At 38.3% G+C, this 27,481-nt stretch overlaps 1 protein-coding gene across 1 annotated transcript in view; it reads left to right on the top strand.

The window, feature by feature from the left end:
• Positions 1-27,481, top strand: part of STS (steroid sulfatase) — a 115,142-nt gene that overhangs the window by 400 nt on the left and 87,261 nt on the right. Inside the window, exon 2 of the mRNA XM_059816268.1 lies at positions 319-372. Coding sequence (XP_059672251.1) covers positions 319-372 — 54 coding nt within the window. The remainder of the gene's footprint in view (positions 1-318; positions 373-27,481) is intronic.

Raw genomic sequence — 27,481 nt, forward strand, 5'->3', positions numbered from 1 at the left:
AGTTAATTGGGGGTGTTTGGGGGGGGTGGGTGGGTTCTGAAACATTCAAGAAGTTCTGAAGTTCAAGAAACAAGCCAGTGTTCTTGAGACGAAGCAAAATCTTCCTGCGCGGACACACCACAGTTTTGACTGGGTAGTTGTGAGGGGAAGAGGTAACTTTCCTCATCAGGCTTCCCTTTTTTATTTTTTCCTGCAGGTAACTCACTGTTCGGCATCAAGAGCGTTGACATGCGAGTTGCAGAAGCGGAGGTGAAATGAGCTGTATCAGGCTCCTAAGGTGACATACTGGCTTGAAGATTTGCTGCCTTCTGTGTGAAGGCAATGGTTAGTTGCGGCTTTGCATAAAGGAGGTCCTGTCTCTTTTGTCTGTAGGTAGGCCTCTCAGCAATTCATTTTTTTCTGGCAGTGCCTTCATTTGAATTGGCAATACTTCACCATTTTAGCAAGTTAGTGGGGATTTTTAAAGCCCTAACTGGAGGTGTCATACAATCATATTTGAATTTTAATTTACCCCCCTTATGCATCTTACCTACCCCCAAAACCTATCCCTTAAAAGAACCCTCACCCTACATTTGTGAGAAATACCATAGACACAAAGTCCTCATACCTCCTCCTGTCTTGGAAATAAGAAGACAAATAAAACATCCTTGGCCTTTACTTTTACCTTTTTACTAATAAAACTTAACTTTCAAAAAAAGTTTTTTGAGTTTTGGGTTGGTTCTCTGGTTTGGGTGGGTTTTTTTTTAACTTGTCTCATTTTGTAATGATTAGGTTTGATAATGCTGCTTAGGCCATGTCTATGCAGGCTAGGAAAAAGACTGTGCACAGTGCCTTAAATGTCTTGCGTAGTCATGACATGCATTTGTTAGTTCTTGCATAGGTTTAAGAAAATGGGTCCTGTGCTTCCAGATTAAATTTTTCTATGTAACCTTACAATATGAGTGTTAAGAATACGCACAGCTGAAGAGCTGTAATAGATACTGTGCAACAAGTCAATGTTCCAAATTTGTTTCAGACAGCAAACGTGTTGGTTTGCTTAGTAGTTCACTTAGGTGGGGGCATAGCTAGAATCAAAAGAAAAGCCAAATCCTAAATACAGTATGTCCAAAAAAGTATTAATCTGCTAAAAGAAAAAAAAAATTCATCATATTCTCAATACTTACAATAGTAATATTCTGCTATCCTAAGAAAGAACATGTTTCTGCTGTAAGAGTGTACGCTGTTCTGGCAAACATTTCAAGAGGGTGAGTAATGAGGTGGTATGGCAGTTGTACCTGAGGTGGATTCATTCACTTTCTAATTATCAAATATTCTAAAAAATCCATCTTTAATTGTATTTGTTGGCATAGTAACACCTGTACTTGTTAGCAAGAAAGCTAACAAGTCATTCAGGTATCTTGAGTCACTGTTCTAATTAGAGAAAAGCGTAAGTATTTTGATCACAACTCCACCTTCCCTCCCTCCCTCCCCAAAAGGGGAGATGCTTACTATTTTTAGTGTGTAAACCACCAGGTCATCTCATAAAACATAAGGCTTATGCAAAACTTGAGTATTTAAAGTGCAAATCCTAAAGACAACCTACTTGAAAAAAACCCACAAAATGGAAGTGCAATACACAAGATGAACCTTTTTAGCGTGAAGTGGTCTGTGATACAAATCTTACTGCGCACATTTCAAGACAGACAGGTTACCTGACATGCTGACAACTTCAATTTGCTTTGCTTTATTCTGGCTCATCAGCGATAATCAACATAATGTTAGCTTACTTGATTCTTCAAAGCTACATTCAAACACAGGAAAATCTTCCCAATATAGACAAACTGTTTAGGTTTAGTCAGCGTGACTAAATCTTCGTACTAACAGAATGAAGTGGGATGAAAGTCCAAGCAGAACTTTTAATTCATGGTGAACCAGAGTTGTCTAGATGCACAAATAAGTGAAAATGCTGATGTAAGTTTTATTCAGTCTTAAATATTTGTCTCAAACATCTCAGCAGTAGTATTTGATTTTTTTTTTTAAGAAGGAATGAAAAGAAGTTGAGATTGAGAACTGTGCAATTGATTTTTTTTTGTTAGCTACTTTTTTATTATTATTTATTTTAAGCCTGTTTCAAATGAAGAGGGCTTTACTTTAATAACTTTTGAGTTGTGGGAAGCATACTATGGTGGAGGTACAGTAAACATGAAAACTGATAGTTAATTATATGCTTACTAACCTGATGTCTCCTTACTGAGAAGGGTGAACTTGAGTTACTGAGATGTAGTCATGCAAGTATACTTGAATCCTGCAAACTCTGAAGAACACATTTAACTTCATGTACATTTATTTAATGAATTTTACTTGCTATTTGGTCACATACCAAAGCAGATGAATAAATCTTTGCTTAGTTTTACATTTTATGGTGTTACATGGTACAGATACAGGTTTTTAAACGACTGTAAATTAGCTGCCTGTAGGTATTAAACAAGTCTATTTTCTCTGGTTTGTAATAATATGTTAAAATCACTTTGTTTTTATTGTTCTTACATGTGAGATACAGTGAAAATACTCAGGTATGCATCCATGGGCTTATTAAGTATGCAACACTGTTTTAAGTACACAGTCCTCATAACCTTTTTTTAACCTTTGTATGTTTGTTTGGGTTTTCTTTACCTTGAAGCTAAAAAGTTTTCCACATCAGTGAAATGATTGTGACTTCTTAAGCTTTTACTCTCTAGGAAAAGAACTTCAGAATATGCTTAAGTGTTTTCTTGGTTAATACACTTGACTCAAAAATTGCAGTTTCCTATTTCAATACTTCATATTGTGCTTGAAATATGGACTCACTTACAGTATTTTTATAACATTGATAGGAACATCATGCACTATGTGTTTCACATGGAAATGACTGACTTTATTTTTCTTGTTCTGCAGGCACCTTGGCAAAGAGGATAAACAGATTATAATCCATTTTGGTTTGAATATTAAAAAAGAATCTAAAGACTTGAACAAATCCAGTAATTTAAAAGCTTTCACAATGATTTACATGAACAGCTGTTAAACCCGCTATTAGTAACAAATTACTTGGAATGAGTTAGAGTTAAATGTAATTTAATTCAGGTATCAGCTGAGATTCACAACAGTTGCTGTAGTTGAGCCTATAAGCCCTCAGAAAATGAAACCCCTCCCAGTGCTGGATGTCACCAAACAAGAGCATTTCACCCTAAGAATATGAATTAAGTGGATTTTATTGTTTCACTTCATGTTTTTATGGTTGCAAAAGGGAAAATGAGCACATGTCTTAAGGCAATGAAATAATACCATACACCTGCTGATCTAAGTCATGTTTTATTGGTTACATAAGTCAAAAGGGAGTATTATCCTCTTTAATGAATCGTATGGGTCTTCTTACAGCCAAGCAGCTAGGGGGAGGAGAGGAGAGACATCCATTTTCTGGATTTTGATATTTGCCACCAATTACAAGTGAGTTAGTTACAAAGGCAAGAAAGATGATGTGTTACGCTTCAGGAGAAAAAGAGTGAAGAAGTTATATGTTGGTCATCTACAAATTTAGATGAAGCACTATAAAAAGTTTCTTAAGCAGAAATGAGGGGTGAAATTCTAGCAAAGCCAACCAAGCACGCAAGAGGGAACAAGGGATCTAAGGTATCTTTAGATGTCAATTGCTGTATTTATTGGTGGGATTGTACAACAGAACAGTTTCTGGCGCTGGGAAACGAAGGCATAATGCTATGCCTCAGAGCCTTTTTTCGTTTCCATTAAAGTCAGTGAGAATCATTTTCTCTTCTCTATGGCTTGTGAATTAGCTTTTTAACATCATTTTTGTTCTTCCAGTAAAATACTGGCTGCACACAGGCAAAGTGTTCAGGTGATCAGCAGTGTCATTGTAATTGAAATCCTGAAGTGCTTAGTGGGTGGGTCCTCCTTAGCCTTAAACTATCAGAAAGATTAGGGCAGAAGGGAATGCATCCCCAGAAAAGATCTGAAGTGTTGTATCTTGGTTTGGTTTTCCTGTGTGATGTGGGCTTCCTCTGGAGGATCATTTGCAACTTTATTTAACTAACTTTCAGTTATTGCAGGAGCCTAAAATACTGTTTATGCTTTTGGTTTTCTTGTCTGCATGTGAATTTTATGGCTATATTTTTTTTGTTTAACTACAGTTCAATTGTTACAGATTATAGGTAAATTTTTGTATTTGTAATGCCATGTGGAATACATGTTCTGTGAACCTTCCTGAGCAAGACATCTATCACTTTGTGGCTGGCAATAAGAGCAGAACTGAATGCAGTCACCCTTCCAGTGGTCCCTTTCAGTCTTGTGTTCCTAAGCTCAACTTTTTCAAAAGCTGCAGTAATTATATCTTCAGATGCAAAAGAGAGAGAAGGAATTGTGATTCTCTGCGTCACAAGGTCTCTAAGCCACTGATCTGTAATGCTCCAGATTCAGGTTTTATATGCATGTTCTCCACTCGGCATGCAACAAGCTGGAGAGTTGAATCTGCAGAGCTCAGACATGCTGCCCATTTTGTGGGTGCATGCCCTTACAATTTTGTATGTACCCAGAAGAGTCAAGCAGAGATAAATGAGCTCGCTGACACTCAGCCCAGAATGTCTACATGATCAGGGTAAACATGCAATCAGCCTAGGTAGTGCAGGGAGACTGTTGGAGTCCAACTATTGTACAGTACCACAACTTTCATGTTTTTGCAGTGATTCTAGCAGTCTGAGTGTCTAGCCAGAGAAGCCATAACGCTATACTGGAACATATGAAGTAGCAACTCTGATCAGGAAGCAGAAATGGTGGGAAGGGACAGGAGAGAGGGCAGTGCCAAGTAGAGTTAACCAGCTGCTTCTTAAGTCCCTGTTGCAGCTGAGTTAGATATATAGGCTGTTCTTGACTAGGGGAGTTAGGACTTTTCCTTGGCTGCAGGAGTTGGTGTACCTCCCAACTAAGTCATAATTCCCTTTGGGAAATTCCTCTTTTCCCTCCTGAAGCTGCTGCCCTGTCTTCCTCCCTACATGTGCAGACACGCAAACATGCACTGGTAGGTAGCATGCTCCAGAACATGCTGTTGTGGACAGCCAATGTCAAATATGCTTTGTGAGCACTAGCATGTAGGGCACTGACTAATTTTTGGGTGAGGAAATAGTCCCTTCATTAGGTTGTCCACCTACTTTAAGTTAAGCATATGTTTACATGCCTTGAGGAATTAGGTTCAGTGTGTTGTAACAAAATGTATGAGAAAATAATGTAGCCTTATTTCTTATTTCATACTTTGAACTAGAATTTTCTTAGCAGAATATCAGTAACAGATACTTGTTTTCATGAAACATTTGTAAACCAAGAAACACCACTTGTAAATACTGATACAGTTAGATATTAGGGATACCTAAAATGAAGCATTCTAGTCCCAGTGCTGGCAAGCCAGTGAGAACCTGATTTCCCCCCCCCCCCCCGCCCCAAGCCAGCTAGCTCCACCTACTAAGTGCATCTCAAACATTTCACTTTGGGTTCTGTGAGGTGAATGATTGCTCACAGTGACACTGGAGGACTGAAAGATTCCTAAATTGCCATTTCATGTGCTTACGCATAGGTAAGACCACAAGAGATGTTCAAGATCTAGATGAATTCTTTGTATTGAGACAGAATTGTATATGCTTAAAATGTCTGTCCAGACATGCCTAAAATTTTCTCATTGCTCTATTAGGATATCCCATGTTCTTCCTCTACTTTTTTATTTATTTAACAAACTTCATTCCTTTAACCTTTCCTCATAAGTTATGCTTTCTGAAGCTTTTAGCATTTTGATTGCTCTTCAGGATTCTAGTTTTTCTGTATCCTTTGAGAAGTCCAGCACTCAGGTAAATTTTTGTAGCCGCAGGTTTTATAAGTGACAAATAGAAAGGCCATCTTCTACTAACAGACTGCCTTCTTAGTCCCAGATACAAAATTCTGTTGAATTAACATAAGAACTGAATTACTGTTTTTGCCATACTTTTATTTTGTTCACTAATGAATGATTTGTAATTCTTACAAATAATTTTTTACTATTGCTGCTTGATCAGGTTGTTCCCCATTTTGTACCAAGCCAAAAGCTGAAAACTTTTGTTGCCGCTTGTCCAATTTAAAATTTTCTTTATGGATCACTTCTAGCTGTATCCTCATTAATTAAGAATAGTCAACATTATACTTCACTGAAAGAGATCAGTGGCAACATATCCAGCCCATGAAAAGCGTTCATACCTTCTCATACAGTTTGAAAGATTTTTCTGCATTTTTAAGTATGAAAAATTTTTTATCTTGCAAGCCTGATGAGGCAGCTGTCTGCAAGAAGCTGTGTTACAGAATGGATTGTTGTATGTGACATTTAGACCAGTGGCTGCCACAAGCAATAAGGAATGAGTATTATATTAATGACCATGTTTGACAGCCTGGCTCCATAATCTGTTTTTCACTGCTTTCTCCTTTTTAGGCCAACAATTATGCCCTCATCTGGAAAAATTAGACTAACGCAATTTTCCCAAAGCTATTAACAAGACTTCTAATATTAAGATGGCTGTATATCCTAATCAAGTAGGATGTGCCATCCAGAGACTAGCCTCCTTGTGTTGTGGTCATGAAATGACGTAGGTTTAGGCTGCATTCTTGACTTGCAGAGCTTGGAGGAAAGCCTAGGTGCTTCGGTAAGCATTGAGCTTCACTCAGTAGATGGCACTCTTGTCACTGAACCTCTACCAGCCTCTTCGGGGGTGGTGTCTGCACTAAAGCTTTTTAAAATTGGTGGAAATAGAGTAAACCCTTACCCACTTGCAATTTTTTAATCTATTTAGCTGGCTGATTGTTGCTTTTTGAAGGACCTGACAAAGGGTGGGAACCTGCATGTTCATCTGCTTTTTCTGACTTCGTCATATCCAGGAAATACAGTAAAATAGATTATCTATCTAGTAGATCCAATGAAATATATTTTTCCTGTCTGTTCAAGCCCATCTGTCTTTAAAGATCCTGTTCTTTTTGTGGCGTGAGGTAGCTTAGCCAAGTATTATTTGATAGTCAGAAACTATGGCTATAGCGACTCCAAAACCTGGATCTTTATTCTTACATGGCATAGCTGATACATTCCTCCAGCTAAACTCCTGTATGTAACTCTTAACTAAAGTTAGCACAACCGTGAAAAAAAAATACAAAAATCATTAGACCACGTCACTGAGTTCCATACATAAAAGCCATTGTGACTTCCTCAGAACTACACAAAGTCCTCTGCAATCCACAGATTTCACAAGTTCATATCATGATTCCCCTAAGTCCTTCAGGATAACTACATGGCTGCAGAATTTTTACAGTGAAACTTGTCATGTGTCTTTGGACTAAGCCAAAGAATGAATGAAGTTTAAACATCTTTTTTCACTGCAGATTTGTTGCTGAATAAATATCGTCTAACAGCCAATAATCCAGTTTGTATGTACAAAGTCCTTAGGAACAGCAGAGCTGTATCTTTTAATTCTGGATATGTGTGAGTTTCAAAAATAGCTTCTGAAATTAGCTAAGTTCCTTAGGTTTTGCTATAAAAGAAGTTAACAAATACCCTTTGTTCCATTTTTAGCTTTGTTATTGGTCTATTTCATTTGAATTCCTGTTAAATACAAGTTTGTATTAGATGTGTGTGGAAGCATAAGCATTTAGATGTGCACCAACATTCAGCCAGTCTAAGACAGCAGTGTGCTTTATCATGTTTTGATTTTATAAAGATGTGTGTACTGTACCTGGTAGATGAACAATTTGTGATGTGATTAAGTTTGATCCTAAACTTTGGAAGCTTTGGCAGAGAAATTTTGATGAACTGAGACAAAAGGTCTGCCTCACTGCAGCTCTGCTCTTCCACTAGATTCCAATAAATCCAGTCATGCATCCTTCTATCTCTTTTTCTTCCCAAACACTATTTAAAAAATAATTTCTATTACCAATTCGACGAGTTGAACTTTCGTTATACATATGAATGTTCATACATAAATGAGTAGACACTGTCTCCTACTTGGTGACCAGAAGACCAAAGGATCTTAGAAAAACAACGTTTCTAAGAATTATGAAAGAAAAAACAAAGTGGATTCTGTGTTCATATCCATGTGGAAAAAAAACAAAACACAAAAATGCCTATTGATCAAAACAGATAATACAATCCATTAAACAACATAGATCTGTTCCATATCATTGGAGAATACATTACTGGGTAATGTAGTACCCTATTTACCGTAGCCTAAATACAGCCTCCCTGTTAGCATTTCAATTTTCAGTCCTACTTATGCTTTGAAGTCATTGAGTAGCTGTCACTTTAGCACCCTTTAGTGATTTCTAATTAAAAATGGAGAATAAACCCAAACAAAGAAAAACCCTCTGTTCAGTCTTCATTCAGTGCTTATGTTTGGATAGGAAGGGGGAGGATGTTTGGTTTTTTACTCATCATCTCATCGTAATTTCTTGCATACTGTTTTAGTTAGAATTAGTAGATCTTTTTATGCTGCATTTTGGGTTTCCACATCAAATGCCTTGAATTGTCACACTAATTAGCGAAGACAAGTCTGCTTTTCATTCAATCCATCTATATTTTGGCATACATATCCTTGTTTTATCACTGTTTTCTTCTAATTTACACAATCACAAGCTTTTGAATTAATGTTGCTTAATATTAATTTGTTTTAATAAAATTTATTGTAAGTAAATAGTTATTATTGTACATTTCCAAAGAGTTGCAGTGTATGTACATAAAAAACGTGGTGAAGTATGAATGTTTTTGTGTTTTGCCAATGGATGTTGCAACTCTGCAACTGAAGAAGAATACAAGGACCTCGTTAGGTCATGCAGAGAGGGAATTAGAAAGGCAGAAGCCCAGCTAGAGCTCAATCTGGCCACGGTCATGAGGGACAAAAAAAAATGCTTCTATAAATACATTAACAACAAAAAGAGAGACAAGGAGAATCTCCATCCTTTACTGGGGGGGAACATCGTCACAAAGGATGAGGAACAGGCTGAGGTACTTAATGCCTTCTTTGCCTCAGTCTTTAATAGCCAGACCAGTTATCCTCAGGGTATTCAACCTCCCTGAGCTGGAAGACAAGGATGGAGAGCAGAACAAACTCCCCGTGATCCAGGAGGAAGCACTTAATGACCTGCTATGCCACCTGGACACTCACAAGTCTATGGGGCCTGATGGCATCCACCCAAGGGTACCCAGGGAGCTGGTGGAGGAGCTTGCCAAGCCACTCTCCATCATGTATCAAGAGTCCTGGTTAAACAGGAGAGGTCCCAGATGACTGGAGGCTTGCCAGCGTGATGCCAATCTACAAGAGGGGCTGGAAGGAGGATCCGGGGAACTACAGGCCTGTCAGCCTGACCTCGGTGACGGGGAAGATGATGGAGAGGTTCATCTTGAGGGCATTCACAGGGCACGTGCAGGATAACCAAGGGATCAGGCCCAGCCAGCACGGGTTCATGAAAGGCAGGTCCTGCTTGACCAACCTGATCTCCTTCTATGACCAGGTGACCCGCCTAGTGGATGAGGGAAAGGCTGTGGATGTTGTCTACCTGGACTTTAGTAAAGCCTTCGACACTGTCTCCCACAGTATTCTCCTGGAGAAGGGGGCGACTCGTGGCTCAGACAGGTGCACTCTTCACTGGGTAAAAAACTGGCTGGAAGGCCGAGCCCAGAGAGTTGTGGTGAATGGAGTCAAATCTAGTTGGTGGCCCAGTACAAGCGATGTCCCCCAGGGCTCAGTTTTGGGGCTGTGTCACGTTAAAGGGCAAGGCAATTTGGCAGAAAATAAACCCCCTTGCGTTCCAGCTTGTCCTCAGATATCAGAGGGGCTGGGGGCGGCTAGGCTTAGATTCTGAGTGATGCCCAATTTTTCTGTGTTACAAGTCCAGTTGCGTTCAATGTATTGAACTCTCACAATTATGGATACACTCGTAACACCGTACACTTTCAGTCTAGTCGCGTTCCATGAACTAGCATGGCCACACTTAAGGGATTTGGTGGCGTTCAATGAGAACTCTCACGGCTAGAGTAGTGAATAGCGCAGTTTATTGAAGCAACAGATACACAAGTTCTTTTGGATTGCCGGTGATAAAATTACTGCTTGCAATGCATGTGCAAATACCAAGAATATGAGTAATATAGCCTGGCTACAAACGCGTTAAGTTATAAAGCAACTCTATAGACATTTCTAAGTTTCCCAGGGAAGCACTGGGTATAACCAAGTGTTCGAATCTTACCCAAAGGCATCCCTGTGGGGGGGAAGAGAGGCTCAGCCCGTCGACTGATCCCAGGTGTCAGAGGTGGTCTGCAATGGTATCTGCCCTGGCATCCTTCCTCTCTTAAGCCATTTTTATATTATTTGTCCTTACAGGTGGAGCTTGAGTGACTCTAGTCATACATACCTCTATTGTAATTGGTGTAAAAGTTTCTCGTTTACTTTTAAAGGTATAGACCAAGAAAAATCCAGAGCGCAAGCTCAGTGAGGGGTGGTCGCACCTTGGAGGTGGGTAGCTTTGGGATGGAGGTGTCTTTTCTGGTATTATAATGAGATTATAATGAGCAAAGTTCACCCAAAGGATAGTATTTTGTCAAAAAATGACAGACTGTTGGCTCAGGGTGGTAAATATGCAGCTCAGGGTAGTAAATATGCAGCTTGTCAGTTCCATAGTACCTTCCAGTTCCCGTCTTATCACAGAGCCTGGCCGTGGTGTCTTCACTCCACTCCACCCTCCGTGTAGTTTCTCTTAGAGTCAGCGCACCAAGCTCCCCTGGTGTTACCAACATCTAAGGTTGCCTAGGGAACTTCTGTGGGATGGATTCCTTGCATATTCGCCACACTCCACCCTGAAGATTTCTTCAATGCTGTACCTTTAATATAAATTTAATTCCTAAATTACCTCCAGCAATTATTCCACAGGCTGGCCTTGTTTAGTATCTTTATTGATGATCTGGATGAGGGGATTGAGTGCTCCCTCAGCAAGTTTGCAGATGACACCAAGTTGGGTGGGAGTGTTGATGTGCTTGAGGGTCGGAAGGCTCTGCAGAGGGATCTGGACAGGCTGGATTGATGGGCTCAGGCCAACTGTATGCGGTTCAACAAGGCCAAGTGCCGGGTCCTGCACTTGGGTCACAACAACCCCATGCAATGCTACAGGCTTGGGGAAGATTGTCTGGAAAGCTGCCCCGCAGAAAAGGACCTGGGGGTGTTGATTGACAGCCGGCTGAATATGAGTCAGCAGTGTGCCCAGGTGGCCAAGAAGGCCAACAGCATCCTGGCCTGTATCAGAAATAGTGTGGCCAGCAGGAGCAGGGAGGTGATCGTGCCCCTGTACTCGGCTCTGGTGAGGCCGCACCTCGAATCCTGTGTTCGGTTTTGGGCCCCTCCCTACAAGAAGGACATAGATGTGCTGGAGGGTGTCCAGAGAAGGGCAGGGAAGCTGGTGAGGGGTCTGGAGCACAAGTCTTATGAGGAGCGTCTGAGGGAGCTGGGGTTGTTTAGCCTGGAGAAGAGGAGGCTGAGGGGAGACCTCATCGCTCTCTACAATTACCTGAAAGGAGGTTGTAGAGAGGTGGGTGTTGGTCTCTTCTCCCAAGTGACGAGTGACAGGACAAGAGAAATGGCCTCAAGTTGCACCAGGGGAGGTTTAGGCTGGATATTAGGAAAAATTTCTTTACTGAGAGAGTGGTGAGACACTGGAATAATCTGCCCAGGGAAGTGGTGGAGTCACCATCACTGGAGTTGTTCAAGGAACATGTGGACTAGGCATTGTGGGACACGATTTAATGGGCATGGTTTTGTTAGTTGATGGTTGGACTTGATGATCTTACAGGTCTTTTCCAACCTTAGTGATTCTGTGATTCTGTGTTCTCATCTGTTGTATCTCTCGTACTGCTTCTTACGTCTATATGAAGGATTTTTTCTCCGTACCTTCTAAAATATGATTTATCTAAAAATATGATTAATCAAACAGATTAAAAACTAGCTGGTTATTTAGCTTAGGGAGGTTGACAAGATTTTTTAAAATTGTCTTTATTTTCACTCGTTAATGCTTTCAACAACTGCAAGACAATAGGTGCAGAGTTTTTCAAAGGTTTACAGTAGAACTAGCATTTATTATTTTTATGTGAGACAGAGAAAAGGCTGGTAATTTAAAATTGTTTCAAAGATGTTACAGTACAATATTATTTTAAAGTAGTTGGAGGAAAAATGCAGGAGAAAAGCTCAGAACAAGCTGTACTGATTTCTTGAACCACAGAAAAACATAATTTAAACTTCGCATTTAGACAGCTGTTCAAAAACATTGATGCAGTTTGATTTCTCCCAGTCAGTGTTAGCTTCAGTGTTTTGCCTGGAAGAAAAGTAAAAATTTATATTTAGCATGTAAGGCTTGGATTCTGTTAAGTTTAGTTAGCGTTGATTGTCACACATGTTTGGACCTGTATCTTTCTCTTCCTGATCAAGTTTCCTTGTGAAAAATACATAAATTGGGGTGGAGTGAGGAGGCTAACACATAAAATAGCACGTTTCAAAAATTAATGAATGATTTTTCATATTAGGGTCCTTGGACTTCCTGGGAGCAGTCATTTTCTGGGAGCACATATAGTTTCTAAGAGAATGTGTAGTGAGCAAACTGGGATGGGCTATGGTGTACAGTATTCATATAGAGAGAATCTCAAAGTTCTATGCCTCCAATGGAAAAGTTTGAAAAACACTGATCTGAAATTATGCTTAAAAAGGTGTTTTAATGCATTTTCTCAGAAGTTGCTATGTAGATAGTCTGCAGGAATGCTTACCTTGTGTACCGAAGGCAGAAATGTTCCTGAGATTCTGGCACTACCCTTGTTTTCCAAAAATGTGGTGCAAAGTCACTGTCATTTGAAAAGCTTAACAGATCTTCAGCAAGAAACTAAGACAAGTGTATTGGTTAGGCATGTGTATATAGGCATTATGAAGACATGTTGAGATTGTTTCCTGCTAGTGAAGTAGTGTCTTATGAAGAAATAGTGTCAACGTTGTATAAGAAGTTGTTATCTTTTTCAGCGTTGTCCTTCTTTCTTCCCCTCCACCCTCCTGTTTCATTTCACATGACTGGACTTTGTACCCATTACAGATAAGTGCACAGCCATTGTGTTTGAAAACTAGAGGCAGAAACTGAAACAATTCCGTGCTGCAAGGTAAAATGACCCTCCTGCCCCAACATCCGTCATTTATATATAGTTTCATTGTAAGCCTTGAGTTCACGTATAGTTGGAGTTCATATTCTTTCACAGCTCCAAGCAAATTCCTCATGGCAGGAATTTAGCAATTATGAGAAGTAATAACGTATGCAGTGTTGTCTTTTCATCATTAACTTAATGCAATGTATTTTATATAAGAAAAAAAAGGATGCTAATATTGTCTGCTTTTGTCTGTAAGATACTATCAACTATAGTGGCAAATTATTTTGTAACAAAACGCACTTCATTATTAAGTATTGCAATGGAGTAGAACATTCCCTGCCTACAACGAGTTAAAAAGAGTGTAAGCTTTACTTGAATTGTGAAAGCATTTTGAACAAAAAAGAAAGCAAGGTGTTTGTGAACTAGAACATTTTCCAGCTGTGCAACAGTGGTTTTTCTCTTACCACTTAAGCTCTGGTTGTTTAAAAAATAATGTTAAAAGCATATGTAATTTTGATTATGGAGTCTGTTTCAAGAATCAAATGGAAATGAATTGTTAAATAGTTTTGGACGGGGTTAGGTTCTGAAATAAGCTTGTAGTTTTGAAGTGACTCTGGTTTGTGTGCAGTGTATGTAATCTGACAAAATCTGTTTGATTCAAAGGTGGAAGCCTGCAAGACTTAAATGTGACTTTTAAAGTGATATTAAATAAATCTAATCGCTTCCTTTGTAATCTCATACACATTCAACTTGCTAACTGGGGGTAAACACAGCTGCTGAGGGGACAGTATCTGTAAGAGGAATCACTGAGATAGAGAGGATGGCAAGGAATAACAGGGAAAGAGGAAAGGTACGGAAAAAATCATCACTTCTGAATAGGTTGTATCTGCCAGGCTTATACAAAAAGACTGCATTTGGGCAACCACACTGAGACAAGAAGACAGAAGATGAAAGAGGAGAAGCCTATTTAACCAAAACAAGTGTTGAACAGAATCTGACCACACATACTGCTTGCTATGCAGTTTTGTAATGACTCGTTAATAATATGGATTCCATACTTCCTGTTTTCTCTCAAACGTATTTTTTGCTTCTGCCCTTAGGGTTCTCTCTAGGTGGATTTTAGTAAGTGCATTCTTGTATCTAGGTGTTAAATCCCTGTCAGACTAGCAGCTGAGGCTGCTGTAATACCAGGAGAGCCATAGTCACCAGTAGGAATCACTCTATACTGGTGGCTGGTGGAAGAGCTGATGTTGTGGAGAGAGAAGTCATGGAGGAGGCAAGCAGAGAGAGGTAGCAGCATCAAAAGTAGTAATGGTGGAATGGTAGTGATAATAGCAGTACCTGGGAAAGCAGAATTGAAGGAGTCAAGGAGCTGCATCCAAGAGGTATTCAGTCTGAGTTTAGATTGATGGCACATTAATACGGGATGCTTGAGTAGGAAGGAATTTGGAACAGGGTAGGACATGGTTTAGAAAGATTAGAATTGCAGAAGGGTTTGTGGAGTGGCATCTTGATTGTATGAGAGGAAGTTTAGGGATGAGGAGGAATGAAAGAAAATTAGTTTAGGGTGAGAAGAGGCATAGGAGGAAGACGAGATATTTGAGATGGATTGTTAAGTCCTTAACAAGAATTGTGGCTGTGGCACTCTGGGCTGTGAATATAGGAGTTTGAACTGCATCAAGTTCACAACGATGATGATCTTGGATTTTTTATATCCTGAACAAAATTTTTAAATTAAAAGGTAATGGTGTAAAAATGGCCTCATCTTTTTTCTACCATGCTAAAGAATTGGTTGATTAGCCATACTCATAAGGAAATCTTAGGGCACAGAGCTCAGACAGACCTGTTTTCCTCTGACGTTGTCTTAAACTAGCCAGATTGGTGGTTGTATGGTGTTGTATGCGAACATTCTTTCTGCAGGAATCCCTAGTGTTACAAAATTTATTTAATTGTAGGTCAAAGTCAGTAAACTAGAAGGCTACTTTATCCTCTTTTTTTTTTTTTTTTGTGGGTGATGTTTATATTCTGCACTGCTGACAGAACTGGCAACTATGCTGAAGAAAATTAGAAGCTGTTGACATGTATTAGTCAGCTACAAAAGTTGCTCTTAGCTATGTAGGAAGTGTCATGTCTCCCATTCTTATCAGTTATTATAATAGACAACTGGATATGTGGTCTATTATAGCAGTTGTCTAATAGAAGCAGTAGAGTATTAGTCCTGAAAAATGCATGTTGGACAGAGGGAGCGGTATGTTCTTTTTCACTGATGAACAGAATGCATCCTTTAAAAACATAAGGTTGTGTCATACCTAAAGGCACAGAGCAAAGGAAAATGTCTTTTCTTAATAACTTATTTAAAGACATTCTGATACGATTGAAGAAGCATGTTATTCTCTTCAAACATGCTTGCAGCATGCTCCAGTCCAGGCCAAAAGATAATGAGACCCCCGGAGCTATTACTGAGAAACTGTTCAAATGCTAAAAGGAAGTTAATAACTGATGTACCACAAGAAAAAAAGTACCACAAGAAAATGGAAAAAAATGCCTTTTTGGAATACTTATTATACTTATTTATGTTCTTGAAATGTCATACAAAATAAGGTGAAAATGAAGTGAATTACTATAGTCTTGAGCTAATGATAAATTTTATTCATTTTGTCATGTTGGGATTTTGCCTCTTAGCTCCTGTGTACACAGGGATGGTGTTCTGATTTAACAGCAAGAATTTTAAAGTTTCTAGAGTTCATATGAAAGAGAGAAAGAAAGAAGTAGAGAAAAAGGTAAGGGGAGGGAAGGGGGAGGGGAGGGAAGGAGCAAGAGTTTTCTACTCACACAGGGCAGAAGGAACCTGGGTACCTTGTGGCTCAAATGGCTGTTTTTCCTATATTGCTGTAATACAATATATGCATTTCTACACTGTTTGTTTGAGATACTTTTTTTCTGTCAGACTCTAAGGACCCACTTAGCCTCTTCTTGTATTGTAGGCAGATATTTTTAGTCTTAGAATTATTTGCTGTTTCAGATACCTTTCATTTTAAGACTTTCATTGTAATCCTATGATATTTAAATTCTGTCCCTCAACTATTTCACCAAGTATATTCACAATTTTTTTTTTTTTTTTTTTCTTGATGGGGCAGTAAGTCAGCTATTAATTTGTAAATTATTAAATCTTTGGAATTGGGACAAAAAGTTGGCTAATATATATGCCTTATTTTTTAAATGTCTTTGCCCTTTGGCTTGCACATTTTTTAGAAGATTCTGATCTATGTAGTTTGCAATCAGGCACCTATATAACCACTATGCAGCTCATAATCCTTTTACTAATTGTACAAGTGTTCTTCCAGGGTAATATTTTCCTGGTTTGTAAGACCTCCTAATTTCATGATCCATGCCTTTTGTTACCAAATCTTTTTTCCACTAATTATATTTGATTTTAAAGCTATTTTGTACTTTTAGTGTTTACAATGAATAATGCTAGTGGAGTATCTCTGCATTAGAGCTGGTTAGAAAATGGCTTACTGTCTTACTATTTTTTATATATATATAGTTCTGAAGCTTTTTTTTTCACCATGTTAATTGGGGCAAAATAAAAATTATGAATGGATAATTCTATTCTCTTTGTTCTAATTTTGCATTAGGTCTTAAAAATTTGGGGACTTGGGGGGTAATCTTTTAACCCTGTTCAAAATAACATAGTAAAAATATCTTCCTGCCCAAAAGAACAACAAAAGTGGTTTGATTTCACCTTGTAAATGGTAAACAGGCTGTTTTTCTAGGTGTAAAAGTAAAGGACAAGAATTTCTTTTTTAAATTGTGATATTTTAAAAAGCTTTCTTTGCTTTAAAAATTCTTTTTTTTTCCCCCACTAGAAATAATTTTGTCAAAAAAATTCCGAAGAGTTTTTCACAAGATATGTTCATGACTATTTGCAGAGTGAGGACATATTCCCTGAACATTAGTTGTATGACAGAAGTAAAAAAACCCATTTTCCTTTGTTTTAGAAACTAGAGAAGAAATAGTGGTCTTCAATAAGCAGATACACTTACTTATTTTAAATGTCTCTTACTTGTGCAAATGAGGAGGAAGGAGAAGCTATTCTTTTATGCCTTGTGAGCCTTATGCTTACACCAGCAACACCATAAGTCAGCTGTTCTCAAATTGAATTATTTTTTACTTAAAAAGCTTTTCCATTTCTATCCCTGGTGGAAGGGACATTTAGAATCTGGATGGATTAGATCACAGCAAAGAAACTTTTGGCTAATGGTAATCACTGGAATTAATTTGCCCCTGGATCCATTTATTCCATTTCATTTTAAGTGTGGTGTGTTGGCCCTGGGTACCAGCCAAGCACCCACACAGCTGCTCTCTCACTTCCTTCCCTCCCCTCCCCAGTGAGATGGGGGAGAAAATAGGAGGAACAGGAGTGAGAAGACTCATGTGTTGAAATAAAGACAGTGAAATAACTTACCAAGTACTGTCATGGGCAAAACGACTTGGGGAATTTCCAGGTAGCATAAATAATGATTTACTGATTGGGGTACTGGGAAACAATAAAAAAGGACAAACATTTAAATATGCAGGAAAAATGCCTTTCCTCCCACTTTCCCTGGCTCAACTTCAGATTCCTCTCCTCCACCTTCCTAGTCTCCACTTCACACCTTCACTCCAAACATCTCCTCCTGACATGTTACTGCTGCAGGTTGCACTCAGTCCCTTCAGTGAGGCAATGGGTGGCACAGGAGGATGAAGTAAGTGCTTAGCTATTTCCCTCTGCCACTCCTTGTTGCTTGTTGTTTTTTCCTATCCTCTGGTGTGGGCCCTTGACGAGCCACAGTCCCTTTGGGCACGTACTTGCTCCAGTGTGGAGCAACTCCTACTACTCTGGCCTTGATGTTTCTTCCTCCTCCTCTGTCTCTGCCCCTCACCACCCTTCTCTCTGGGTTTCTCCCCCCCAGTGTTTTTTGCCTGTAAATATGTTTGCCCAAGGTGCCACTAGCTTGGCTGATGGGTTCAGCTGTGTCCTGCAGTGGGGTCCATTGCAGAGCTGACTGGAATTGACTCTGTTGGGCACAGGGCAGCCCTTAGTCTCTTCTCACAGAAGTCACCCAGGCAGCCCCCTGCTGCCAACACATGACACCTGCATCCAATACATTACCATGAAAAAGCAATGTTGTTTTCAGTAGTTTGGTAAACAGATAATCTGAATGCAGATACAAGTGAGATTTTGTTTTGATAAACATGGAAGGCATGCTTTTTTCTTATATTCTAATGCTTTTTCTAATACATGTTCTTTCTAACAGTGTTTCTGGGAAAGAATGCAAAGGTTGGACGTAAGTAATAGTCCAAATGCAATCATTTCCTCTTGATTAGTTTGCATACCTTCTAATACAGCCACTCTCAGTGTCTGCAGTGGGGCAGATGGAACAGCTCCTTGTGGATAAACAAGAGAGCTGTTTGCAGTACCCCTTTCTCCATCAAATGATCTGAGTATATCTACACTGTGTGATAAGTACACCATTACTTTCTCTTCTCCTACCCCTTATGTGAGAGGATAGACATGTGCCTCACTGTCCCGTAATGAGAATGAATGTGTCCCCCATGGTGTGATGGGGGTCAGGGAAACACATGTGATACTTCAGCATGTGAGTAGGTGCATTCCAGTGACATGACCAAAATGTATGCTATCCATGTGAATTGCTGGAAAGTGCCTGTGCACATTAACAGACTTGTTCTTGTCATATATCAGGAGCTGAAGTGTTTTTTCTTCTATGACAAGGACCTCATGAAAGAAGGTAATGGGATCTAGTAATGACTGGCCAGTCACAGGCTGTTTTGGTTGCCTTGTGTGTGTGTAGCCCACAGGCAAGAGGGCAGCAGGGAGTAGGCTGTGAACCACAGTCAGGCTGAGCTCACAGTCTGTTGGTTGGTCACCTCTGACACCTTCCTTGACATATCATCTGGCTTGATTAACAGTGGGGAATGTAATTTCTATTCAGTCAGAACTCTGTCAGAGATAAAGTTTATTTGTCTCATCAGACTTGTGAGCGTAACCTAAATACAGGGTTGACTATAGCTGACTTCAATCGGAATTATCAATATTTCTATAAAATAATCCTTGCTGTTGGATGTAATCACTCTTATATGAAATATCTTTTGTTTGAGAGAAATGAAAGAATAAAATATTTAAGATGGAGTATTCGTCAGGTTGCTATACAATCTGGAAAGGAAAAATACTTATATGCATCCCTTGGAGCAAAATTTTGCAACTAAAACTCATGAAAAGTTGTCCCTAGTTCTCGGATTTCAGTGGAATTACTCACAGAGTAAGAAACTGTTACACCAGTAAGGCTGGTAGAGCACGTTATACTAATTGAAAAATGTAGTGCTTGTTCATGACACAAAGTTGTTTTTTTGCGTGTTATGCTGAGCACACACAGGCCACCCATCATCAAGGTGGGTTTTATTTCATGTAAGTTTATTCTTTCTGTATACATACGGTCTAAACTAGGTGTTTAGGCTCTCTTTCTAGTCTGTGGAAAAAGAACATGAGCATAACATCCAACATTTCATTATACCAATCTTAAGAAGAGATGAATCATCCTCTTAGGGTGCCTGTCTCTTCCTATTAATTAGAGAGGAAGCCTAGATAATTAGCTCAGACCAAATGCATAACTTTAAAATTAATACATTCCAATGGATTGGTTTGCACCATGAGTACCTAGTTGATATGGGCCATCTAGGCATTTAACTTCTACATGGGTAAAATTAATATTGGCTGAAGGCAGCCTTTTCTCAGTTTTTGTATCTGGTACAATCAGCTGTTTTGAGAGCCCTTGAGTGTTACCATAATGCAAGTATAAATAACAATAGAACTGTTTTAAAAATAATAATCCCACACTTGGAGAACAAATTAATGCAAATGCAACTTCTCTTTTATTTAAATGGAACATTCTTTTGGAAATAGTATAACATACTGGATCATTTTATTGATGTGCAACTTGCTAGCTTTATGTAGCAAAGAAAAATTAACTGGCCATTTTACTGCAATTTCTCTGGTAAACCACTTAGGCTAGAAAAGTGGTTGTAGATAGAGGAAAATTCAATAATATCATGTTATAAAATCCAAAGCTTTGGTCTTGACAAACTCCAGAGGATGCCAGTGAGTAACTCAGGGAGATGGGTTTTTTTGGGTTTCGAGGTGTTTCTTTTTCTCCTGTTAGGTTTCATGTTTTCCACTGATAGGCATTTAAAACCTACCATTTAAGTGAAAAAGGCTTAGAAACTGCTTTCAAATTGAATGAAATTAAAATCTGGTATTAAGTGGTTGACCTTTTGTCTTACTGTCCCTCCAAAGACTTAGAGCAGGATTTACATACCAATCTTCAGATCTGTGCACTGTCCCTATGAAGGCAGTGTGTTGGAGGAGTTTAGTGTCTTAGTCCAATGTTACCTGTAATTAGACTTTTTTTTTTTCCTTTTTAAACGTTTTGTGGACTATTACTTTGAATATGAATGAAAACTCAGAAGAGACCAGTTTGGCTGTAGTTGGGTGAAGGTGAAGAGACTGTAACCACTTGATGAGATGAAGCTCTGGTTTATATGTTGGTGCAATTCAAATGGACATAACGAAACTCTTCTGTTAACTGTATGTGTGAAACTTGCAGTCCTGCAGAGCTGTACAGTCTTGTCTGCTTGCTTAACATAAAACCAGAAGTACAAAGTTTTAGTGACACAAGTTCTTCTTCCTCATGTCCATTTGACACTCTTGAAAAAGGCAGTATCAGAAATAGTCATTTCACACATCATCTAGCTCTGGTATATTAAAAAAACCTGACTTGACAGCTTTTAAAACTATTAATTAAGCTAGATATCATGGATGGATTTAGCTAAGCCCTCAAAGTGTGTAAGCAAGTGTCATATTACATTTGTTAATACAGTGTTATAAAGTTCTTATTCTAATAGGCATACACATTGAAACAGATACTTAATAATAGCATATATCAACAGCTTTACAAATGTTGTCAGTCAGCATCATGTAATATTTACTGAAGCTGATACGGATTTCAGAAACGAAGCTTTCTTGTCTCTCTCATCTTTCTGTTCCATCAACATCTAATGGTAATTTAGTATATATTTATGCTAAACACAAAATGTATGCAGAGAGCTACAGACCTAAAATCCTTGTGGTTTCAAGGAAGTGACATGACACAGTCACTAGTAGTTACTCATGATTAGCTTTTTTTTTTTTTTTTTCACAGAATCATAGAGTCATTTAGGTTGGAAAAGACCTTTAAGATCATTGAGTCCAGCCATAAACCTAACACTGGCAAGTCCACCACTAAACCATGTCCCTAAGAGCCACATCTACACGTCTTTTAAATAACACTAGGGATGGTGACTCAACCACTTCCGTGGGCAGCCTGTTCCAGTGCTTGATAACCCTTTCAGTGAAGAATTTTTTCCTAATATCCAATTTAAACCTTCTCTGGCACAACTTGAAGCCGTTTCCTCTTGTCCTTTTTTTTAAACGAAAAGATATTTCAGTATGGTGCATAACTGGCAAATAGAATGACTTCCTGTGTTATCTTGTGATTCTCCTTTATTATATTGCTGACCAGAGCCCATATTCAAAATTAAATTTCAAATAAGCATTTGGGTAACAGAAGCAATATTGCGAAACAGTAATCATGGAAAAGAATATATGCTCTAATATGTATATGTAATTATACAGGTTTTTTATTACAAATAAAATAATGGCATTATATCACAAAAGATAATCTTATCTTCCATTCAGGTTATAATTTAGTATCAGATATAATGTTCGTTATTTATTCATACTGCTATTAAGTGCTGGAATTTAGTTGAGATGAAACCAGCAAATTCTTGAGAGACCATTTAAAAAAGATACTGAAATTGGACTTATATCTGATGGAGGCTGTGTGGCTTCATCTCTATTTGATTTGGACCCAGTTATTAATCATGCTTGAACAATATTATTTGTTCTGGTGTTTTTCCCACCTCATGTTAAGTGAAATTGCTGTCTTGGAATGAGACAACTTTCAATAAATTAAATACAGATTTTCATTTGTGTACATGGTTACCTGAAGATGCATATTGAAATCTAATGGCACTTTTCAGAAAAGCATTCCAGCCTTTTTACAGGCAGAGATAATCAGTTTACAGAGACAGACAGACCCAGCCCTCTTTCCCTACCATGAGAGGGCTGAATGCAAATCAGTTCCAACCTGGAAAACAAATAGTCATACTACTCTGGCACTGAATCTGAACTGCCTAACCAATAGGTAGGATGGAAGATTCCTTTGTCACTTAGGGTCTTCCAGAAAAAACAACCCAACAACTAATAAAGCACGTCAAATGTGCCTGGGCCTGAGGAAACCGGAGAAGCACGTCAAATATGCCTGGGCCTGAGGAAACCGGAGAAGCACGTCTGGCTCTGAGGGCTGGAGAGGATTCTGAGAAGGTACCTTACCAGGGAGGAGGAGAAATAGCAAAATATTGAAAAATCAGCATTAAGAAGTACTGAGTTTACACTATTTAAAAGAATAAATATTAGAAGCAATCATATTACTGAGATTGAGTTACCAGTCATCAATTAGGATGCCATGACTGACTTTTTGTATCATCTTAACTTGTTGCAAATGCAAAGTAATGTTCGTTTGTCTGAATGAGTTAGCATTAGGAGCAAGCCAAAAGCATATGGTTTTATTTCTGTTTTCATGGTGACATGACTTAAAATATGCAACAGATATTACTGATTTGTAAGAGAGGAATTCATTGAGCGATTTGAATGAATCTTAAGCTGATATCAGAAAATTATTAATAGTATATCATAATACTTTACCATTTGTTACAATTTAAAAACTTACTTTTTTGTTTCTCTTGAAACAGAGGAATTTTCTCTTTACAGAATCTTATGGAGGGCAGGGTTTTCTTCTAGTATGGTTATTTACAGTATGATTTTTAGGACTTTTAGGGAAATTTTTTGAGTTCTGGCATTCAGTTAAGCAAGTTAATTTTTTTTTTTTTTTTGCATATAACTTAAGGCTAGCACAGTATTTTTTAATGAGGTGAATATCTTTAAAGGATGCTTATTTCATCAGAAAATACTGTACCTTCAAGGATAAGGTATATTAAGCATTTACTCAAAGGGTTCTGTTATACTAAAAGAGTAGTTTAGAGATAAATTGCTTAATCAAACTGAATAGCAATGCTGGGATCATTCAGTTGGGAAAAGGGGTTTGAAAGAGTTTCATATCATTGTTCTTGTAAGAGATGCATGTATCTGTAGTAATCAGGATAAGGATGAAACAACTAGTGATATCTTGAGCCAGTTATGCCAAGGGGGGAAAAAAGTCCCAACTCTTTGGCTTCTATATGATCTGCCAACATTTTTTAATGTAGAAAACTAAGACTTAAAAGAAGTGTTTGGTAAATCCATATGAAATATCAACAAATAATGTATTATATCGATTATTTGTTTTCATCCATTTGTTCTTACACATTTACACGTAATTTGTTTTAATACAAATAAAAAATATGTATTAGAATCCCAGTGATGTAATTTGAAGATACGTAGAAAAAGTAGGATATGTGTGTATATGCACCCACATCCATGTGCAGATGTGTGTATCAACACATCTATGTATGTATGCATGTATATATGTTCATATACAATGATTAAAGTATAGTAATTTGAAACAGTGTATATGAAATCCAAATTCTTATATGCCTTTTGTTGTAGCAAATTAAGCACTTTTTCTTAAATCTACTCAGCAGCACCCTTGGGAAGAAAGGAGGTACTATTAGTCCTATTATATCACAGGGAAAGTGAAGCAGGGATTAAAAATTGCACTTACGTGTCCTATACGCAATTAAGGAAAAATGTTGCCACCTCAGTCTAGAACATAAGTCTTCAAAGCTGAAGCCTATTGCAGGAACATCTAAAGGATGTTGTGGAAGTAAAAAAAAAAGCAAATTGATTAAATGCAAAAAAACCACCCCAGTTAATTGGTTCAAAATGGACTAAAACAAATTCATGAAAGTAAAAAGATCCATGGGGACCTATTGAATACAGTGCTTCCCTGTCCAAAATACCCTAAATACTGACTGCCAAAAGCTAGAAGGGCACATTAGTAGAAGAATATACTTGCCAAGTTTCTTACGTTCTTTCCTCAAGCATTTGGATTGGCTGCTGTTGGAGACGAAACACTAGGTTAAGTGAAAGTTTCATCTGATTTAGTGCAATCATTTTTATGTTAGGTCTGCACATGCCTGTCTTTTCACCGTTAAAAACCCTGGTGTGACACAGATGAGCCTCAGCATTCTCAGAGCTTCATTCTTCTCACGTCCTTCACTTTTCACTCCTCTGAATTTCTTTTCTGTTGTCCATTCCACTCAATTTTATCCATCTAATTTTTCTTGCTTTCCAAGAACATCCCTTCAAGATGCATGAAAGTCTGCTGCAGTGAGAGTACACTGCCAAAATCAGAGTTGTTGGGATTAACTTTTGTTTTCCTGTTTCCTTATTGATGTCACTTTAGGGATAGGATATCAGGTGGACGCAAATAGCCCAATGTTTTTGAGTGTCTACAGATACTCCTTCAGACTGGTGGAGTATCCAACAACATTGTATCAGAGACATCTTTCAATAAGTTTATTTATTTATTTATTTCAAAATGAGAAATGGAGATACTAAATGAGGCTAACTTCTCCAGGAACAGATCCAGACGATAAGAGAGTTTCATCCACTTTGCAAATGACAATGATCCAGTTGATACTGGGCACAACCGTTGTTAACTTCACTGTGCAGATTTGTTTAAAAATATTATGTGAAGTGGCTATGTAACATATACAGCAGAAGATTTTGGATTTTGACCAAGGTGATTTATTTTCTTCGGTATTTTGGTGAATAGGTTATTCGATGTTGTCTCTACACAGACTTGAAATTGCTTTGAAATTCAGATAAATTGTAGTCAGTTAATTTGTAAGATACTTCACTCGGTTTTTAGATTTCTTTCATTCTGGAAAATAAAATACAGTTACTACTCTGGTTTCCAACAGTAACTTTGCTCAGTAAAAGGAAAATTAATTTTCTTTGTTCATTAGTGGCTGAAGACCCCACACATATTCAAAAAGACTACTTCCCATAGCTCCGTTCCTTCTAATTAAAACACAGGATGTTTTGCTTGGACCAGTTGAATTAAACCTTGGAATTGCTGTTTGTAAAACTTGCAAAACCCACTAGCTTTGTACCTTTAAAATGATGGTTTTATTAGTGACAGAAGTATGTATTTCTAGGTTTTATTCAGACAACGTGAAGCCTACAACAAAACTGAGGGCACTCAGTAATTCTATGAAATAAATGTGCAGGTCCTGCGAGCATCCGTGCAACTCTCTGTATAATGCCACCAACATATATGTCACCCTTTTCAACATCCCTGTTGCCATGGGCCTTGAGACCCTTGCAGTCTGAACAGCGGAGTAGGAACGTAAGATATGGCAGCAGGTTGTTCCTATCCTATGGACTCAGTGTGTTAGTTGTTTTCTTGCAACGCATGGGAAGCAATTCACACTTGTTTAATCTTTCAGGGAAGAAAGGTAAATTTACTGCAGAGATTAAAAGTCTGCACTGTGGCAGGTGCTACGCAGCTTCATTAGTATGGTAATTTGATGAAGGGTTGGTTAGATGCATCCCACCAAGCATAACTATGTTTAGTGTTTTAGTCTCAAAGTTTGTGTATGCATTTTCCATGTCTGAAACAAAGTAGATTGCTTCCCATTAAGTGAACCGGGTAATGATCTGTTACCACAGCGATAAGGCTGGGATCTTTAGGTGTTGTCAACTGAAGTCTAAACCAGAACTGTTGTCATCAAAGTGAGGTCAATGGGTTATAAAATGTGCATTAGGCAGTAAAAATCAGCTAATATACTTACTAGTGTTTTATCTGTATGTGAACAAGCACTAAAAGAGTTAAAATGCTGTTTGCACCTATACTTTCTGACAGAATGGCAATAATGAAGGTTGGCAATCAGAAGTCCCAGTCTGTCACGGTTGATCCCCTCTATCTTGATCTCTTCTCATGTGTGTCAGTCCTGAGTCTTATCTGCACAGGCTTTTCTTTCCAATCAGTTCCCTTCATCTTAATCATAACTTCTCAGCTCTTTCATCCCAGACACTCCCAGTTCTCTCACCTCTTTTCCTCAATTTGTTTTCCTATCCACTGTCATGCTATCCCTTCCAGTTTCTTAAACCCTTTACCATTTCTCCTCATTTCAACCTGGAGTTCTCATTCCAGCTGGGTCTCAAGCTTCCCTGCTTGGCCTTTATTCAAGTCAGTGCAAGCTCTTCCAGTTCTGACTACTTCATCTTCTCTACAGATACTTTTACCCACCACACCTCACTGATTTGTGAATCTGTCTCCCTTGATGTCTAGTCTCTTTGTACCAGCTCTTCCAGTTCTGGCTTCTTTATCTTCTTCCCAGTTATTTTTATCTACCATAACTCACTGATTTTCAACTGTTTTCTTTCTTGACCTGCTGTCCCCATTCTCTCTGGAAATTCTTGTTTCTAGTTCTTTTTCCTACTCTTTCACTTTCAAATTTCTACCGCAGTCTTGGTTTCCTCCACTTTCCTTCTTGTCCCAGTATAATCCAGAGTGCAGGTGAGACTCATGCCTCATCTGCATTTGAAAAAGGCTGCCTGCATCCAGAAAAGATGGGAGTATTACTAGGGGCAAAAGAGAGAGAGTCTGTTCTTTTTGATGTGTACACCTGGCATAGTCCATCACAGCCTAGAAGCATTCAATTTCAGCCAGAGCATGGTCAATGCAGTCTAAAACCGAGATATGACAAGTCCCTGTTTAGGTAAAATAGCATTCATAGCATGCACATTTGCAAATAGACTGTGCTTTTATCACAAAAACATATGATGGTATGTAGTATTGTGTACAATACTTTCTTCTTCCTGTTTTAAGTTGGATATATCATGAGCATTGTTTATAGAACATTGTGATATGATATCAAATATTGTTACATATTTTTGTTATAGGCTCTGATTTTTACAACATTTATGAACGGGTTTTTCTTAAAGATTCCTTTAAATAATTTGGCAGTGCATCTCTTCATCCTCTTTGCTATAATACTTATTCCTGTCAAGAAACTTGAGCAGCATTTTTTTTTTCCCTTGCTGAAGAGAAATTCAGTCATTTAATTCAGTAGCAGAATTGATGAACTTTTTTTCTGCAATGAACCTTGGAAATATTGGTCCTAAATTAT

Source organism: Gavia stellata, chromosome 1, assembly GCF_030936135.1.
Source record: "Gavia stellata isolate bGavSte3 chromosome 1, bGavSte3.hap2, whole genome shotgun sequence".
Taxonomy (NCBI): domain Eukaryota; kingdom Metazoa; phylum Chordata; class Aves; order Gaviiformes; family Gaviidae; genus Gavia; species Gavia stellata.